Source organism: Myiozetetes cayanensis, unplaced genomic scaffold (genome assembly GCF_022539395.1).
Source record: "Myiozetetes cayanensis isolate MyiCay16 unplaced genomic scaffold, myiCay2020 scf13, whole genome shotgun sequence".
NCBI classification, from domain to species: Eukaryota; Metazoa; Chordata; class Aves; order Passeriformes; family Tyrannidae; genus Myiozetetes; species Myiozetetes cayanensis.
This window is the reverse complement of record NW_026086937.1, coordinates 16,634,126-16,654,126: the sequence shown is the minus strand read 5'-3', so window position 1 is coordinate 16,654,126 and position 20,001 is coordinate 16,634,126. Positions and strand designations below refer to the sequence as shown.

The 20,001-nt window shown below is 42.9% G+C and overlaps 1 protein-coding gene across 3 annotated transcripts in view; it reads left to right on the top strand.

Moving 5' to 3' along the window:
• The first annotated feature begins 978 nt into the window (after positions 1-978).
• Positions 979-20,001, top strand: part of USP13 (ubiquitin specific peptidase 13) — a 52,290-nt gene continuing 33,267 nt past the window's right edge. For 2 of the 3 annotated variants that reach the window (XR_007627954.1, XM_050308524.1), the window contains exons 1-3: positions 979-1,279; positions 10,892-11,017; positions 15,106-15,166. Coding sequence is in view for 2 of the 3 variants with exons in the window: in XM_050308524.1 (XP_050164481.1) it covers positions 1,127-1,279; positions 10,892-11,017; positions 15,106-15,166 (340 nt within the window). In the remaining variant the exon portion in view is untranslated. The remainder of the gene's footprint in view (positions 1,280-10,891; positions 11,018-15,105; positions 15,167-20,001) is intronic. The other variant, XM_050308523.1, reaches the window with a different exon arrangement.

The window sequence follows — 20,001 nt, the reverse complement described above, 5'->3', positions numbered from 1 at the left end:
ATTCTCTTTTTAATTGAGATTTTTCTAGAACCACCTTTTGAAACTTCAGATTATGAGGTAAAAGGTGGTTCTAGTGAAGGTCACATCACCTGCTTGGAAGTGATCAATGAATCCTTGGATACAATGTGGATGTGGTGGAAGGTTATTCACCTTCATTACTCATCTTCATTTTAAATGGGCCTGTCATTTCCTCAATGCTGCTACTGCCAGGCATATGCAATAGTTATTAGATATTGCTTGGAAAAAAAAGTTATTTCAATATTTGTTCCTACAAAGTTACTTCACTCTATTCCTCCTTCCCCTGACTATTTTTTTGAAGTGAAAAGCAGAGAGAAACAGCAAATGGCCCAAAAATGGCACTTTAAGCTGAAGGTACTGTCACTTCAAGTTGTGAGATCTGGGTTTAGTCGCTGGCACTGCCGCAGCAGTGGCATCCCAGAACATCCCAGGCTGGGCATTCCCGCCCTGCATCCCACCCCCTCGTTCCTGCACACCGACCTGCCCCGCTTGCCCTGCGACATCCGACCCGTCAGCGCGGCCGTGGTGGCACCGCGACAGTCACCGGACACACGGGACGCCTGCACCGCGGCACTGGGCAATTGCGGGCGAGGGACTGAGCCTCAAAATACACACAGTATATTTTTTGCTATAGCTATTTTATAAAAAGAAAAAATACAATATATATATATAGTATTTAATTGCTTAAAAAAAAAATAAATAAAAGAGACTGTAATAATTACCGGTCAAAGGGAAACCTGCTCCGCGCTATACAGGGAGACCAGGAGGCGAAGTCTCCGTCCTTCCCTCACGGGAACGAGGGTTTTCGGGTGAAACGCGGGGGCCTCGGCGGGGAACCGGGATGGGAATCTCGCCCCCGCCGCCCTGCCCGTCGCCCGCCCCCGCCGGGACCCCCGAGTGCCGCCGCCGCAGCTGGTGCCGCTCCCCCTGCCATTGGATTAAAAATAGCATCTTCCCTCCCCCTGCCCTCCCTCGGGCCCGCTCCCGCCGCCGCCCTGCCCCGGGCCCGGCTGCCCTGCGCCTGCATCGCCCGCGCAGAGCGGCTCGGCAGGGCGGGCGGGCAGGAGGGAGGCAGGGAGGGAAGGAGGGAGGGAAGGAGGGAAGGAGGATGCAGCGGGCCGCGCTCTTCCGCGGCGGCGATGCGCAGATGGCCGCCGGGGACCTGGGCGAGCTGCTCGTCCCCTACATGCCCACGATCCGGGTGCCCAAGTCAGGGGACCGGGTCTACAAGACGGAGTGTGCCTTCTCCTACGACTCGCCCGTGAGTGCAGCGAACCAAACCCCGGCTGCCTCCGCGCCCCCTCCGCGCTGCGCCCGCCCCGAGCGGCCCCTTCCCGCTTCCCGCCGCACCCCCGCTCGCAGGGCAGCCCCCTCCCCGGCCCGCCGCCTCTCCCTGTGGCTTCAAAATCCCCCCGATCCCTTCCTCCACCTGCCGTGGCCCCCCCTCGCCCTCCCGGTGCCTCCCTCCCACGCTCGGGGGTCGCGGCCCGTGCCCCGCACTGCGCTGGAGCGGCGGGAGCGCTCCCCGCACATCCCCGGCTCCGTCGCAGCAACGCGGTTCCTTCCTGCGTTTGTTTGTTTATCTTCCTCCTCAAGGCAGTCTCAAGTGGTTGCTTGGACACGGGGATTTTGTGGGTTTTGGGGAAACTTCCCTGCCTGCTCTGCCTGTCCGGGTTTGCCCGTCCCCGCGGAGCTCTGCTTTTGCTTTCACACCGAGGGAGATAAAAAGGAGGCAGTAGCCTGGCCTTCTCCTTGGTTTATTTTGGCGAGCAGATGTCAATAGTTTTGCTTTCCTACTGCCTCGGTGCTCGCTCTGTTCAAAATCTTCAGAGAAAGCTTCCAACATAAAGGCTCATCCTGAAAATCGATGTGAAAGTTCCCCTGAAACACTTTCTCCCCCACGGTTTCATTTACGTCACTGAACTTCAATGAGCTTGTAGTATTTCCCCACTAGCTTGGTTAGTTTGCTGTTAGATGAATGCTTCGTGTGCAGTAAACTTTCTGTGGTGTTGGTTTTGTGATGTCTTGAAAATCATCCACCAGCTCCACGAAACGCATGTGTTCAGTGGCAGATTTGGGGCCTGACTCACTTTTAACTTCCCTGGTAATACTGGAAGCCTTTGTAAATGGACAGTGCTCTGTAAGGAACAGGTGCTTAGAAATTACACTTTTTTAAACAGAGCTGAAGTTTTATTCAAAGTTGTTTCTCCACATGAAGATGAGTTTTCCCAAAGGTGATCGAGCACTACATATTGATGTTAATGCCAGTGGCAGCAATCAAAAGGAAGCTCAGGGTTTACATTACAGAATATTAAACGAAAGATACATTTCAGATGGATTTTTGGAATCCTTTATCTGCTTCTTTTCAATAATTCCCTCTCTCTTTGATAAATCCTTCTAATACAGAAAATCAAACTTGGTTTTAAAGGTGACTCAGCTGTCTGGTGTTCATCATGTCTTGTTGAACAGAGGTTATTTTTACCCACACTCTTCAGATCTCAAGTGTCACCCAGCAGCCCTGACTGTACTGGAGGCGGCTGATTAGAACTGCCAAATCAGACCCTACCGCAGAGGCGATAATTGCATTATATACTTAAGAAGGTTTTGGTGGGGGAAAATCAATATACCACAATCTTTCCTTCAAATTTTTGCTTGGGTGAGCACGTGGTTGATGTTTTTAGTAACACTTTCAGACTTCTTGGATGTTATGGTTTATAAAAAATTTCTGTTAACAAGTAAGGAGGGATATTAAATACTGTCACAGATTAAAAAACAATCAATCACCACCCCTCCTACAAGCCTCAAGTAAGCACAGCAAAAGCTCTTTAGCTAAACAATATATTTGAACAAAGCATAAAACATTTGAGCAAACTTAACAAAAACTGTGGATAAAAGCAGCAGAAGGAGTTGAAATCAGCATGTGTGATTCCCCCCCCAATATTCAAAATATTTTGTCCTTTTGACTTTGTTGGAAAGAGATTTCAGATTTTGGAAAATGCTGCCCTCCAATATAAAAAATTTTAATTAAATTGTGTTATGGGCATTCACTGGGCAAAAGGCTTGGCTGAACCTATGCAGTACCAGTAAAAAATAAAAATAAAAGTAGTGCCAGTTTTTATTGTTTCCCAATAAGCTTTTCAGCCCTTACCACTCCTCACCTTAGCTGAGCGAAAGACTTGTCGCAGATTTTATTTTTAATTCTCTGTAATCTAAGAGACACCTGGATATTGTTTCTGTGATGACGTTTCTAAGGGGCAAATGTAACCTGTGCTTTCAAGGGTAAATCGCTGTCATTTGACAAATGGAAAATAGCAGAGCTGTGTTTTTACAGTTTTCCATTCAGAAGGAAAGTGAAAGGATACAGACTGGCTGGTGCTTGGCTGAAGGGAGATGTTTATGTTTTATATTAGGTTGGCTTTGTGACTTATTTTCTTATCACCTGAGTGAGCCTCTCCCTGCTGAGGTGCCTACCTCTTTTTGAAAGAAGATACACTGTTTGTTTGCTGACTTTGTTATAATGTTAAAGCAGATGATCAGTGTTAAAAAACATGCTCTTGGTTTTGTTAGCCATGCTAAAATCCCAGATTGCATTTTTGATGGAGGAGGTGTTTTCTCCTGTAACAATATTTCTCAGTATTTCCTCACGTCTTCTCGTTTTGCCATTTGAAATATGCTCCTTGTTACAGTTTAACTTTACCATGTCTCTCTTTGGAGTCAGCTCAATGCAAACTGTTTTGTTCTGTCACTTTTTTTGTCCCAATACAAGATCTAATTTCAGCAGTTTGCTTTTTATTTATTTTTTTTTTCCTTATCCCCCTTTCTTCTACTCCAAAGAAGAGAATTTTCGGAGTGTTTGAACAGGTTAAAGCGACCTACCCAGTAATGCAGCAATTCTGTACTCAAGTTTCTTTAGCCATACTAGTTGCATATTATTAGTTTTCATTTAAGGATGTGCCATGATCTTTAAAATACACTGAAAACCGTCAGACCTGTGAGTATTAGGATAAAAAGTATGATGATGATGATGATGATGATGATGAAAGATTCAGCAGCAATTTTTAAAGGACCAAACAGGGTGGAAAGGTCAAAGTCAGAGCTGTTCCTGTCAGGGGGTGCCAAGGAAAATGAGGTGCTAGGTGTGAGTGGCTCCATCTTCTGCTTCCAACTGTGCAGAGCAAGACCTGACTTTTGCAGCCCTGTTTGTCACCCTATCAGATGTCTTGTTGTCTAGATTTGAGTAGGACAGTGTCATTGAAAATCCATGTTCCAGTGGATGTAGGGAGCTTCTCTGTTCTCAGATTTGGTTGATGTTCCCTTTCCATGAGTTTAAAGTCTTACTGCCTTGGGTGAAGATCTGAGAACAATGGCACCTTTGAGCTACAATGGGAGTCATTGGTTGGAAGAGTTCAGAATTGTGAGCTAGGAGAGGTACGAGTGGATATTCAGTGTATTTTTTCCACATGGATTAACTGTAGCATGGTGATCTTCTCAGAAAGGTGGTATTGTTAGAAATACCACTAAACAGATGAGGAATTCATGTCCTTAGATTTGACCTGCTTTCAGCAGAACATACTAGGTTTGGTCCCCAGGAAAGTTGGCAGAAACAGGAGGCCAAGTTCTGTGCACTCAAGAGCCCTAGTGACACTTTTTAGTTTGCTTGTCTCATGAGAAAATATGCCTCTTTATGACTTAAATTTGAATTACTTTTCTATAGGGTTTTTTTTATGTCTTCTAGGAAAGCTCTGTTTCTGTGCTGGGGGTTCCTCCTCCAGTTAGCTGTTCTTTTATACAGGAACTGAGGAGGGAAGGCAGGCTGCTGAGGAAACACAAACCTGGCCTAGTGTTGGTTGTTGCTTCCTCCAGTGACTGGCCCAGCAGCTCTGGGAGCCAACTGCATCCCTGCAATTTGGCTGATGTAGTCCTGTACCTCTAATTTTTCAGATCTGAGGTGCAATTCTCCCTCCTGGTGCCTTTTTTCTTATCTATGCTGCTGTGATGTAGGTTTCTTCTCTCCTGTTGTATTCACTTTTATTCCACTTTTATTCCTGTTGTATCCACTTGTTCCTCTTTTGAGGAATGAGGGATGAGCCTGACTTTGTGTTCAGTAGAATGCAGGAGGTAAAAGGATTGCATTATGTAACCTTTTGTCTTACTGTTATTTCTATAGAAGTGTAGTACTCATCTGTGGAAATTCCACCTTTTAATGGGATCCTGGTCTCAAAGACCTCTGGCCATTTTAGATCAGACCCATCTGAGGGAGAGGCAACAACTGGAAAAGGGATACAAATGGGAGTATGGGAAAGGCTTACGTGTATAGCTGTGGAAGTTGCACATGGATGTGCTCTGAAACCTTCGCCATGGAGGGCGTTGGTCACAACCCCAGCACAGCTCATGAGTCTGACACAGGGACAGGACCAAGCAGTCTGGTTCTGTAGAGAGCAGGACTGTGTTTGTTTGAGCAGCTGAAAGCTTGGCTTTGCTCTGCTGGAAAACCTTGCTGCTGACAACAGCTTCCTTTGTGAATCTTGCTGACTTCATTTCTGTGGCTCGGGAGCTCTGTAATGGTTATGTTGGGACAATTCCCAAAGGCTAAACTGGGCTGATGCTCTGCTGTTTGTTATACAGCACAGTTGAGACTGAGATCCTTGAGAGTCTGGAGTGTGTAGTGGATATCGGTGAGCATAATGTGTAAAACTTTCTAGAGATAAGCAGCTCCTATCTGGCTGTTCCTTTGGTCAATATTCCTTGAAGAAAATCAGAAGGTCACTGTGGCTGGTGTCTGGGAGGGGTAGGCTGATATCTTGCTTCCATTGATGGAATGGGAGTAACAGAGAGGAGACAGGAGGAATGAACACACCGAGACAAATGGAATACTCCAGACAAAGGATTTTGGCCTAACTGCAAAATGACCTCCAAGTTGCTGAGGCAGTGAATTTCTTGGTGGTGAGTGATTACCTGAAAAGTCAGAGCAGAGTTGTACTGCTGCTTGACAGGGAGATACCAAAGCTGTCCTGCTGGCTGGGAGTGCTCCAGAACACGAAGGTTAACTCACTGGTCTTGTGAAGGTGGAGAATGTAACATCAGTAAGGGTTGTGCCTGCAGTGGCTGACAGATGAGAAATAACTGTGCTGCTTTGGAGGACAAACAATGTGTATTTGCACTGTGCTTTTCCTTGGGATTGATTTAAATTTGGATCTTACTGGCTTTTCCCTCTGTAAGTGTGATAGACTGTCCTGTTATCTGGAGTGATGATGGACTGGAGTATTTTGGGTAGCAGAGAGACTTTGATTGTGAGGTACCTGCAGTGTCAGATGATAAATACAGAGATGCAGATGAATGGACAATGCTGGAGCTCTGCTGAATGTCGCTGTGGAACCATAAGTTTTCCCCTCAGTGCTTCTTCCCAGATTTTCTGTTCTGGAAGCACAGCGCTGTCTTTGTGACCAGCAGAACTATACAGCCAGGGCTCTGCAAAAACCAAAACCATCAAACTCCCTAAATCTAAGCTGCAGTGGAAGCAGTGATGATCGATGGGTGGAACTTCTGTATTCCTGGTTGCAGGTTAGAAATGCTCCCGACCTCAGGTTAGCTTTTACCATTGTGTTTGCTCATGTATCGTGAAGTTTTGATCCTGCCTGTGACTGTGACTTGTCCAAGATGCTGCTCCAGAATTACGAGTGTCCTGCTCTGTAGTTCTCCTGTGACTTACACACGTGAGTGAGTAGTCAATCCACCTCTTGGAATGGTGGTTTGGTTTCATTTTAGTGACTGATTGGCCCACACAGCTTTTTTCTTCCCAGGAACGTTGTAAGTGCTGTATTGGATTGGCCTTGATCATGTGCCCATCTAGATTCTACAACAGAGATACCAGACATCTTTTTTAAGCAATTGTGAAAGAACCTGCTCATAGGGGAGTATTCAGTGCTGTTCAAGGCTTTTGTAAAGCAAGGGCAGGGAAAGGATGTCTTTTGCACTTGAAGCTTACAGCCCATTATTAGAAACTCTCTAATATATTTCCTACTCCCAGATCATTTGTCCTTTCTTTCTCTGCCTCACCCATCTCTTCTTTTCCCACATCTCTCATCTTCCACCAGTTCCAGTAGTACATGGTTCCTCTTCACTGCTTGTATATACTTTCACATCAGTGTTTCTGTACATCTGTGTTGTTCAATTTCTTTTTTTTGGTTCTGCCTCTTCTCCTTCTTCTCCTCTTTACCAGATGCCCAGTTTTTCTTATTATTCCTTTTCTTCTTTCCTTTTGTCACCATTACTCTGATACCTATCTCAGCAAGTTTTGCCATTGTTCTAGAGGATCTAAAGCAAACACTGTGTAGCAGACACTGTGCCCAGGTCTGTAATTGTTTGCCCTGTTAGTAGATCACCAAAGCCATTGTGTTTTTATGAATTCTTTGTTGTCTGAGCCACCTCAGGAGTTGAAATTGCTAAATGCTAGATTTCCCTGAGGGGTCTAAATGATTTGGGGGCATTGGTAATGGAATAAGAGGTCATTAGTCCAAATCCTGATCAGTTTAGTAGTGTTTGGAAGCTGTTAGTGCCTGGTGCCATGAGCAGTGTGAAGAGACGAGGTGATCTCTGTGTCCTCTTGGACTGGCATTTGTATTTCCAGACCTCTCACCCACCAGCTTCCTTGCTCTGTTTTTGAGGCCTGAGAGGGAGTAACTGGTGCATTTTTGCTCTCTTTCCCTGGGGATTCTGCACCTCTTTCCTTCCTCAAAACATGAATTGTTATCTAAATAAGTAAGAGTAGCTTTTTTTTTTCTTTTTTTTTGCTTTGTTTTTTTAAAGTACTTTTCTCCCTGGTGTGGAATGTATGTCTCCCTCTCCCTCAATAAAATACCATGGCCATCTTAGCAGCAAAGAACAGGAAGAAACAAAGTGAAGAGCAATCACTTTTCCTCTTCCTTAGAGGGGGCGAAGACTGTCCTGCTCCTGAGTGCCCTTCTGGGTAGTGATGAAGGCCTGAACATGTACAAGCTTCAGCCCCAACAGTGTCTTTAGACTGGAGAAATAAAGGAAGGCAATGTTTGTACTTTATCCTAAACTTCACACTACGTGTGAAGTCCACTTCATGCTCAAACGAGGGTGAGGGGGGAAAAATACCCAGCTAAAGTTCCTGGCTTTGTCTGTCAGGACAATTTATATTTTTCTGGTTTAAAATAGTGTCTTCAATATTTTAGATATGCTGCCTTCCTCCAGCATAAAATGTCATACATATTTACAATGAATGTCAAATACAAAGATTTACATGCCACAGCCTGTGTAAAATATCATTCCTTCCAGAACTGGTTGTGTGCTCAGTAGGGTTAAATTAACCAGCACAAAGTTTGTCTTAGATCAGAGTCGAGTTTTTTTTGAGCAGCAAATGGGACCTAATCCTTTGTACAGCCATCTACAAAGGTGGTTTTTTCACAGGGGCCCCTGTTTTGCTGTGACCTCTTTTGGACAGTCTGTCCACTTCTTTCCATGTTGTGTGAGAGAACACTGCCCGTGTTCTCCAGGAGAAATCACTGTTTTGTTAGTAACCACAACCAGCTTACTCAGACTCTACATTTAGCTCATATATTCAAAGTGTCAGATTGTCATAGGCTGCTTCTCAGAAATGGTTCAGTGGTCTCTTGGATTCCCTCCAGAAAAAGAGAGACTGGTCTCCAAGAAAACAAAACTTTAAACAAAGTTCCTGAGACCCTAGAGTGACAACACTATATATTTTTATTTAGACTGGGTACCTGTAGGATCCTCTTGTAGGGGACGCATCCATGGCTTTCTCAGAGGAGATAATGCAAAAGGATTTGGAACACAGGATGGAAGAGCAGACAGCAAAAGTATAATGGGCCTTAAGGTAGATAAATCTGTGAAAGGGTAGTGGAAATTAAAATAAAGGTAATATATTTTAAATACAATTGTATTTGGGAAATATTTTGAATACCAGATTTGGAATTGTCTTTTAACAACTTTATTACTTTTGAGCACAGTTGTAGCTATCAGCCCTGTTCTCAAGGTTGCGAATATTGGACTGTGAATATTTCAAATTAAAAATAGCTGTGGGGTTTTTTTTATGTAGAATGTCAGGGGTTATGTGGATCAGAAATGAGATGGCTAAGTGGTTTCATCTGCAAATGCAATCATTGTGGTATCTAGATGTTACAGGAACGACTTGATGGTATATGTTAGGTGTGAATGGCAGATAGGCTAAACCCTTGCTTCAGATTGCATATTTTAATTCTGGAATGCTCAAGGCAATTCTTGACCTTTAGAAGGAGGTAAAGCAACAGCTCTGTAGTTCATTACATGTTCACCTCTCAGTTAAATCTGAAAAATTGAAGTTTGTATGTGTTGTTTCCCATTAAGAGAAGCAGAAGAGACGAGTATTTTCTAAGGTCTTGGGGTGAAACATCAGTTCTCTGGTCTTCATGTTTTGCTCCTCAGCTCCCTGGCTCTGCTGGATGCTTTGGAAATACCAGTATTTGTTGGAGTCTGAGGCAGTTCTTCAGTTCTGGCTTTAGTTGTAGTGATGGAAAGGAGCATGTTAGAAAGAGTAGCATACAGCTATGGGTGGTGTAGGTGAGCTGGAAGTTTGGATTCCTTCAAGTCCTACAAAAATATTCAGTTCCAATCTTTGAAGCAGGTTGGGGAGAATTAACTGGGTTTAGAGTGTCACATTCAAGCTTGGTTTAAACTTGTGTGGCACTATCAGATGGTATCCTGTCAAAGTGGTTGTTGCTGTAACAACTTTCAATACATCTTTATATACTTGTGTGTGTCTATCATGACTTGTTTCTGGAGATAATGATCCCTACTTATATATTTTTTTTTTTTTAATTTCCTTCTAAGGTGTGCCCATGAATGACTTTAGATCATGTTGTTCTTTGGGGAATTTGACATGAGATGTTCTGTACTATCCAGTAGTACAAACATGCTCACAATAGAAGGAAGGTCACAGAGCTTCTGAAAGGCTCAATCTTTGTTATGCACCACCTATTCAAAACAATACATGTTAGAGGGCTTGAAAAAATTGATCCAACACCAATGAGCAGATGACTGAAAGTCCTTCTGGCAGCCTGATATAGGAGAGATCTTAGAGTGGTGTTAAATCTGAGCAAGGCCCTGGTAACAGCCAGCATCAACACTCAGCTTTTGGGAGAGCAAAAAGCTGTGGGACTTCTGCCAGATTATGTTGCTGAAATGTCAGCATTTGTGATCAGTACCAGGATTATATATCTTTATATTTCCTTTGTAGTGCCCTTGTCTTCAAGCTCTCTAGTTGCATGAATAGAGAGAATCCCTGACAGATACTGAAGAATGTACACAAAACACTGGCCAATTTTTTGTTAGCCAGTTTTGAGAGCTGTAAGGTCACTTGAGATTTGTTTTCCTCAGACAGGCTGAACCCCTGGACCATCAGCTCTGCTGTGCTTCTGATTTGAAATGGTGTTCTTGCAATCAAACGGCAAAAAAAAAAATTCTAATATTTCAAACAAATGTCTGTGCTTCATTATTTCTATGCTTTGCAAATTTCTGCCCCTACAAATCTCTGTGGATTTGGCACTCAGGTGGAACTTTTCAAGACTAACTTCTGGACCTCCAGTTTGGACAATCACCAATCTGCAGTTGTAACCCATTTCAAAGAGTTTCTGTAGGCTGTGGAATGATGTGATGTGATATGTGATATGATGTGGAAGTGTCTTGGAGGACTGATAATGTAAACACCATGATGTGCTACGAAAGCCATTATTTTAAGTGCTGTGATAACAGAAAGGGTCTGCAATTCTTCGGGATTCTTTAATGCATACTGAGTCCTTTCTGTCCTGTTCAGTTCCTTTTATGTTGTAACTGTTTGTGTCGTTCCTTTTAGGATTCAGAAGGAGGTCTCTACGTGTGCATGAACACATTTCTGGGATTTGGAAGGGAACACATTGAAAGGCATTACCGGAAAACAGGACAGTGTGTATATTTGCATCTGAAACGCCATGTGACAGAGGTGAGACTTGGGGCTTCCCAGCTGACTACCCAGCACTTCTTGGTCTCTTGTGCTCATTTGGGTGATGCATTTCAGACACAGACCAAATCACTGAATGGCAGAAAGGAACACATTAGGATTTGGGGCTGGATATCAAATTCGGGTGCTTGGATCCCAGCCAATCCTATAACTTCAGTTCTGACATGAATCAAAAGCCCTAAAGTGTCAGATCTTAAAGGCAGCTTGTTCCTGACTTCCATTTAACTTTTTCACTTCTTGTTTCTGCATATCACATACATATTATCTGCATATTATATTCATACTGTAGGTAGCTAAATACTTTTCTGAAACCAACCTTTGAAGTGTAGAGTTACTGGGTTTGGTTCAGATTTGACTGGAAGCTTCTTTCTTAAAAGATCTACTTTTTATATGATGTTTCATCTCAGGATGACAGGACTTCTTTTCACCTTAAAACTCCTGTACAGCTAAGTCCTGACCTGGTCTGGGATCTTAAGTTTAGCTTAAATTAATGCTGGATTCTAGAGACACAAGCTGCCCCTCCTTTAGTCTACCCCACACACGTGGGTGTGTACATACAAACTCTGTGTTCACTGTTTTTCCATACTATCACTGCATATCAACAGCGACTTACAACCTTTGCCTCATAACATCTGTTTGTGTGTGGTTTGTCTGACATCTTTAAAGGGCTGGTAATGACTTGTGACCTGAGCTATATGGAAGGCACTGGGTTTGCTCATGGCTCACTCTCCCATAAACTCTGTCTCTGTTGGCAAGTTAGAGGGCTTAAAATAGCTGCTTGGAGTGGGTTAGAATACTTGTTTCTCATTCTGCAGCAATGTTTCTCCTGGGTGATGAAGGCCCTGAGTTACCTAAAGTGCCCTGACCATTTATCTTAATTCCAATAGATGACTGTTCATATTTTATCAGAATTACAGGGAGGTCTTCCAGGTTGGGATTGTTAATGTTTGTTATACATAAGAATTGTTTTTCCTTCTAAGGGTGGTACCAGCATTTTACTTCACACTGTTAACCGAGTTTTTGGAGAGCCTAGTCTAGTTTTAGCAACAGTTGTTCTGACTGACTTTAACACTTCTGAGAGATGCTATCTAGAGACAGGTGGGCAGAAATCCTGTCAGCTTTCCTAGTATATAACTTCCTTCCAGTATGTTAGGGCACAAGCTGGGATTAAAATGAGGCCTCAGAAATTCCTTTCCTGATAAAGACTAGGCTGAAGAACTCCAAAATGGAGAAAAATATCCCAGTATTTATTGGTGTTGCACAGCCATTCCCTCGAACTCGTGCAGTGGTTCCTGTATTTCTCATTGTGAATCATGATGTGGCAGAGGGGCTGGCTCTGTGTTTGAAGGTGGCAATGCACCGGTGCTCTGGGTCATGTGGTAGGAAACAGGGTTTGACTCTACAGTGCAGGTGAAGATTGCATCATCTGATAGGGCTCACAGCCAGGATTCCTCATATATTAGCTGTGGATTTTTTTTTTTTACCACGACTGTTTGCTTCTTAAGTGCTATCCTTTCCTTTGAGCAATGTGAAGCATCAGGCCCCTCACTTGGAGCAGTTTTATGAAGTGTCTGGCACGTGCTGCATTGTGGTTTGGGTTTTTTAAGCCAAGATTTTGGTGGTGTGGGATACAGTAAAGCCAAAGGCATTGGATATGCCATGTTAAGATTCTTTCAGTGAGGCTGCTATTCTTGCCTGTGGTTCCCTTGGCATCATCCTTGTAGAATGCACTGCATTGCTGCAGAAATCCCAGTTTGCTTCCCAAGATGTTTGGAATAAGTATCAGTTGGGAATCTTGTCACAATTCAATTAGAAAATAAGGGTCACATCTTCAGCCTGCTGGCTTAAGTAGAGCTGGGGTATCTGCCAGTGGCAGATCAGCACCAGAGGCAGCTGCTGAATCGTCAGAAATGTGCACAAGGTGCAAGCTGTGGAGCACCCTCTGGTAAAATTCTTAGCTAAATAAAGAAAATAGTTTTGTTTTTACTTAATTTTCCACAGAACTTCACTCTTCAGAATTTTCCAATCAGCCACTTTCCTGTAGTGTATGACTTGAGTACAGCTGACTGGTAAGATTCAGTTCCAGGCAGAGCTTTAGTTTGGTGCTGTAGTGATACCTCAGCCCTGCTGAAAACACTGGGAGAGAAGCATGAAGGTTCCTACAGTGCTGGGTTCCTGGATGTTATTCAGGGATGGCAGTGTTATAAAAAATGTGACATTGGTGCAGTTCAAGGGAATGCAGAACAGGCTGTGCTGTCACCTTGTCCAAGAAGCATCACAAATGGAATTTAATGCCACTGCTGATGCCTCCTGTGGCCTCCCATTCACTGGGTATGTTGCATCTGTTAGAAACCAAAACGGTTTTGTGAATGGGGAGTGTTTTCAGTGATTTCTGACAGGTGGAGAAACAAGGTAAAACTGTCAGGTTGTGGGGTTTTTTCGGAGTATTGAGCATCTACAATTCTGATGTATTCAGCAGTTTGGAAAATCAAACTGAAATCATTTCCAACCTGAATTAAATATGAACACTCCATGTGAATTCTTTCTCTTTGAAATCTCTAGTCTTAATGACTTTCACAATATCCTACTTGGTGACATAAGAAGTCGATTGAAGCTTCCTAGTATTGCGAACAACAATCCTTGGAGTATGTTTCATTTACTCATAATATGTTTGTAATTGGGTTATGTTGTTTCTTGCTGCTACTTTTTAAAAATAGATTTGGATTCCTGTCTGCTTCCTTTCCACTTGTGAAATTCCAGTAGTATTAAGGAAAGAAAGGTTCTGCTTGTTATTTTCACTTGCTTGAAGAATTTATTTTTTTTATTTTAGATGCTGGAGTTGTAACCCTGACTCCTTTTCCCTCGGGCTTTTATATGTGGAAAATGGATTCTGTTCTTAAATGCAGCCAAGGGGTGTTTGTTGGCATCTGCTCTTTCTAAGAATGGAAAATTTTCCTGTGATGTATAAGACCTCACTGATGATTCAAGCACTTTGCTCAGGCCAAAGCTTTATTTACATGGTGAAGGGAACCACCCAAAATATGTGACCCTTTTGCCTGTGAAGGAGCAGAGGTGAACATGAACCTTCCCTAGGCTGACAGGTTCTTGGCTGGTTTCTCTCCACCTGTTGTATCCCAATATTATTATTAAAAAAAAATAAATAAAGAAAAAGTTGCCTGACAACCCTGCCAGTTACACTAACATTACACACTACATAATGCATCGTGTTGGCATCAAATAGCCACAGAGGCTTATTTGATGTAATTTGATTTATTTAATGGTGCCATTTAATAAACAGCATAAGAAGCAAGTGCATTGACTTTGACATTTCCTCAGCTACTACTGTTTTCCATAGTAGTTTGAAGTATCCTGAACTGGAAAAGTAGTGGTTGAAACTGAATCTCACTTGGAAGTTGCTGTTCTCTGCTGTGGAGCTTAAATTAAAAAAAAATACAATAAAATCCCAATAAACAGTTACTTGGGTGTTGTCAGGTTTCCTCCAGACATAAAGAAAACATGGTGGTAATTTGGATTCATCTTGGTGGAAGCAGACATGGATCCTGATGAAAAGAGCATTTTTTTTCTGGGAAGAAGAAAATTAAATGAACTAATGCATTACATGGAAGTGGTCCTGTTGGAATCAGTCATGAAGGATTGAGTCTTTTATGTGGATAATATCCTTTTCTTCTCCCTCTAATTCAGCTTTAATCATTAGGAAATACTGTTGGGGATCAAGTGGTGAGAGGTTTGAGAGGTGCTGGATGTCACTGTGTTGGTGACAGGACAGCAGTCTGACCATGAGACACCCTCTGCTTAATTGCTGCAGAGACAAGAGTGAAGGGTTCAGGTGGAGTTCCTCACTCCATGGGAGTGGTGGGCAGTGATGAGCTGAGTCCCAGTGCCTGATGTAAATGAAGAGAATTTAAATTCTTGCTCATCAAGGACTGTGATTTGATAGAAGGACCGCGAACAGACAGATGTGTGTCAGAAATGGTGATGGGGTGGGGTTATTGCTGTTTTACTGCTGTCTTACTTGATGGATTTTTAATTGTTTCTTCCTCTCTTTCCAGAAGGTACCAGGAGCATCTGGTGGAGCTTTACCAAAAAGGAGGAATGCTAAGCTATTTTTAGGTATTGTGAGCAGCTGCTTCCACACAGTCCTTTTCTGACCCTGTCTCCCTGTGTACTTGGGTTCTGTCCACCATTGTGTCTGGCTTTGGGGCTCCTTGTGGGTTTTCTTTTTCTGTTGTTTGGTTTTTAACTTTTGGCACTCGTTTTCAAAGTTTGTCCGGATGAATAAGTAATTCTTAGCAATTTTGGTGCATATTGAGAGATGTGTATATATATACATGGAACACTTTAATCTAAACTAGGCCTTCAGCTATTCTCAAACAGCTTAGGCTCTGATAACATTTTTTGACTAATTCTGTCCATTCTCTCTCTTTGTGATTTCCACAAAGCACCCTTTTATAAAAATGTTTATCTATACTTAATGTTTAGATATAGCAGGGCCTCAGTGTGGCACGGTTCTGCTCAGCAGCTGGTCATAGGAAGGTTTGTTACCATTTTAAAATTGTTACACAGGTAAATGTTCTTAAGTGATGTCATGGTCTCTCCTGGAATGAATGCAACTGTATATATCACACCAGCATCTCTAATTCTGCAGCATCCACAGCTATATCCCCTTGCTTCATGGAAAGCAGTTTTCTTACCGTGTCCATATCATCCAAAATCCATTTATTCAGATTACCCAGAAAACCTGAGGGCCTCATAAATATGGATGAAGAGAACATGATGCAAAACCTATATTCTCTCTTCTCCTACTGTTTGTGGTATTTCTCCAATCCATGTATTATTTATTCTCTCTGTATTCATAGTGAATAGTGAATTTTTTCTTCAGGAAATGCAGAGGTTAAATGTTTTCTTTACAGTTGCCCGCTCTTATGGCTAAAGGGAAACAATAGCATGACCTTCTTTTTGATCTGTGGAACGTGTCCCTAAGAGACCTCTGCAGATTGTGATCGATTAAATTGTTGTTGTTAATGTCTGGAGGAAGTTTTACAAGGACTGAGAAAGAAAAAGGTCTGAAGATGAGTCATAAAGAACCCAAACTTCTTTTGTAGGAAAAGCCTGTTACATCACAGATGCTGGTCTAAATGCCATTTACTGCCAGTCTACATTGAAAATAATGATTGTCACTGGATGCTTAGAATTGGTTCAGAAACAAAGCTGGCTGCAGTGCAGCAATGGTTGTACAGTCTTAGCAACATAAGTGTAAACATGAAGTACAAAAGTATGGTCAGCATCTGTTCTTGCTGATCTTCTGCCTATGTTTGGAGGAGGCTCCTGTCGCTGGGCTGTGCCAGCACACAGGGTACTGGCATAGTCTCTGATGTGCCATGATGAAGTCTTCAAACTCCATCCTTGCACACGAGCATTTTGTTCCCACTGGGTAGACCTGGCTCTGCAGTTCCAAGTGCTCCCAGCCCCAGGGAACTTCTGAAGGCAGTGCAGTTTCACTGGGGTGGATTTAGCACATGGAACTACCACCATTTAATCCAGTACTTCTAATGGACTATCTCATCTGGTCAGTTGTTCTACTTCAGTCCCTGATAACTGGGAGTAAAATGGTATTAACTCTCTGCTCTGATCCTGGAAATAGTACTTCCATGCATCCAAATGCTTTGTATCCATTTCTTTGGCTCAGCAGATTTTACTAATTTTTAGCCATGCTTAAAGTAAAGAACAAAGAATTACTGCTCTGCTTGTTCATAGCTGAGGAAACAAAACCACAGAGAGGTCAGCTGATTTGATGATTTTGCATGTGACAGCAGAAGAGGTGGTTAGCAAAATTTGGCATCTTATCTCTTAATTCAACATTTATTTCATTGGTTAGAGCTGCTGGACTTCTCATCTAAACAGGTTGTTTTAGTTCTGTCTTTCTCACTGTGTCCTTGGGCACCTGTCACAGAAAGGCTGAGGTTGGAAGGGACCTCTGTCGATCATCTGCTTCAATCCCCTGCTAGAGCAGCTTGCACATGATCCACTCCAGGGGTGTTTTTAATATCTCCAGAGAAGGACACTCCACAGCCTTTCTGGGGCAGCCTATTCCAGTGCTTTGTCACCCTCAAAGTAAAGAAGTTTTTCCTGATATTCAGATGGAACTTCTGTGTTTCAGTTTGTGCTTGTTGTGCCTTGTCCTGTCCCTGGGTACCACTGAAGAGAATCTGACCCCATCCTCTTGACATTAAGATAATTGTATGCATTGATAAGGTCTCCTCTCAATCTCTTTTCCAGGTTGAACAGGTCCTACCCTCTCAACTGTTACTCATAAGAGAGATGCTTCAGCCCCCTAATCATCTTTGTAACCCTCCAGTGGACCCTCTCCAAGTAGTTCCTTGTCTTTCTTGGGCTGGGAAGCCCAGAACTGGACACAGTACTGTAGGTGCTGCCTCACCAGGGCAGAGTAGAGGGGGAGGATGATCTCCCTGCATCTGCTGGCCACACTCTTCCTGATGCCCCATAGGATTGGCCTTCCCTGTTGCCTTCTCAGAGGACACAAGGACATGTTGCTGGCTCATGGTTGACTTGTCCTGTGGCAGAGGTTTGCACCAAACTGGCTGCTACCAGCCCAGGTGTGTAACCTGCCATCTGGGGCTCACCCTGTCAGATAAAAACCAGACAATGATCAGTGGGTAACTCTAACATTCCTGTGTTTCTAGGTGTCTTTGAATAATTTCCTGAGGGCCCAGAGATTTAAGCTTTGTGTACAAAGTCAATCCAGTTTGGGCATTCGTTACATTGCTTGTTGTAATCCTCTTTGATGTAAAACTATTAAAGATACTAAACCCTTTTCAATCTCCTTAGTATTAGGAAAACATCTTTTGGGTATTCTGATTACTTTCTAGCACTGCTGCTATCTAGTAAATGCAATAGGAACACAGATTGGTTGGGTCAGTCAACTGGAAGATTTATCTTTCCCTAGACATGAGAAGATTCATAGGAAACTGCATGTGCACACATGCCTTAGGTTTGGGGCACGTTTTGGTTTGGTTTTCTGTTGGAGAAGGCTGTGAGTATTCTATATAATCAGGAGGCATAACAGCATTGTTTATTGAAATGTATGCACTGCCTTTAACCTGGCTGGTTTAGGTGTTGCTGGATAGTGTGGACAGGATAACTTCAGCTCAGGCTGTGCAACCTTTCAGGGAATTTGGGGTGGTATTTAAAGCAGACTGTCAGGATGCATGGAATAGTATCCTCACTGCATTGTTATCTAGGCGAGCAAGTTTGGAGGTATTTTGTGCTTGTCAAGTTACCTGTTGCAGTTCAGAGAGCTGGTTCTGAGAGAGAGATGGGGTGAATTGTTTTCTAAAATATCAACTCAGTTGTGAAAGAGTCAAGTGGAACATCAGTAGAACAATATTTTATATTTTGTTCTCTATAATTTTGCTTTATAAATAGGAAGTGAACCTCTCATTTAAATAGAGAAACTACATCTGCACACAGTATCTCCCCCTTCTTCTCTTTCTCCAAAACCAACCAGAAAACACACACACACACACCCACACACACACACACACTCCACACCACTACCCACCCCAGGTAGATATCTGGAAGCTAGGATGTGAGCATTGAGGGAGGAATCACCACATTTTTGCCTTGTTCTCGTACCCACTTCCTGACATCTTTTGGTCCATGCCAAGCCTGCACCCTGGGCTAAACAGAGCTGGCACAGTGGCTGCCATAAAACTTGTCTGTAGACAGATGTCCTCTCCCAGATCGGTTACCAGAGCATTATCTGCCAGTGCAGCAAGCTGTGGGAGATCTGTTTTGAGCTAAGTCAGGGCTAACTTAGACCATCAATTAAAGGTGTTTTGAAGTCCTCAGATGAACAGCTCTGTCAGCAGATCTGTGGGGGTGGTGGTGAGAAGAGTGCCAGTGAGGAGCAGTATCTGTGACACGCAGCTGGTCTCAGAAGGTCTCAGAAAGGAAGACAAAACTTCCATTTGGAGAGTCTGGGACAACTTGTAAACTTGCTGAGCTTTTCGTGGATGGCACCTGCCTGCCAGTGGCAGGGAATGCACTCATGGCTGCTGTTTCTGAGTGTAAAGACCATTCCTAAGAGTGGCTGTACTGGATCTGACCACAGCCTCGCTCAGTTCTCCCAGGTCAGGAGCAAAACCCTGTTTTCAGTGAGGCTACTTTTGTTCGGTGAGCTTCTGAAGAGGACTTTTACCATGAGTGGTTTAAGTTTATAGAGTATATATCTATGAGTGAAAAGCTGTGATGTAGGAGAATTTGAGCATCTCCTGACAATATTTTGACAGCTTAGCCCAGTAAAGTTGTGCATACCCCCAGCAGCTGTAGTGGAACTGATTAGACCAGGAGTGACCCTGTTGCTTTCTGGCTTTGCCATCTAAACTTGAATTAAGTATAGAATGTTAAGCAGATACCTTACACTAATTGAGTCTTAATAGATTGCTGATTTAGGTAGAACTGTGAAAATTAGGCCAGATTAACACAAGCTAATGCTTCTACCAAAATAGTTGAGAATTTGAATTTTGGTGGTTTAGTTGGCTTGTTTAACATGTGACCGTGCCAGAAATACAAGGGGTGATGTCTAGTGTAGCCATAAGAACAGCATACTAATGCTTTGGAGACATAGAGAGTGATTTGAATGCTATTTTATAAGTAGTGAATCATCTAAGTGATCCTAGTAGGAAGTTTTGCTTTTCCTTTTTCTGGAAAGCAAAATGTTATGACTGTAAAATGATTTGGTTTGGGTTTTTTGTTTGTTTGTTTTGTTTTGTTTGGGGTTTTTGTTTGTGTTTTTTTCTTTCCTTCCTTTTTTTTTTTTTAATTTTTTCTTCTTTATAGTTTATCAATGAAGTCAGGGTTTTGAATGTGCCCGAAAATAAATGAACTGAATAGCTTATATTTTGCAAAGATGCTGCTGCTGCTGC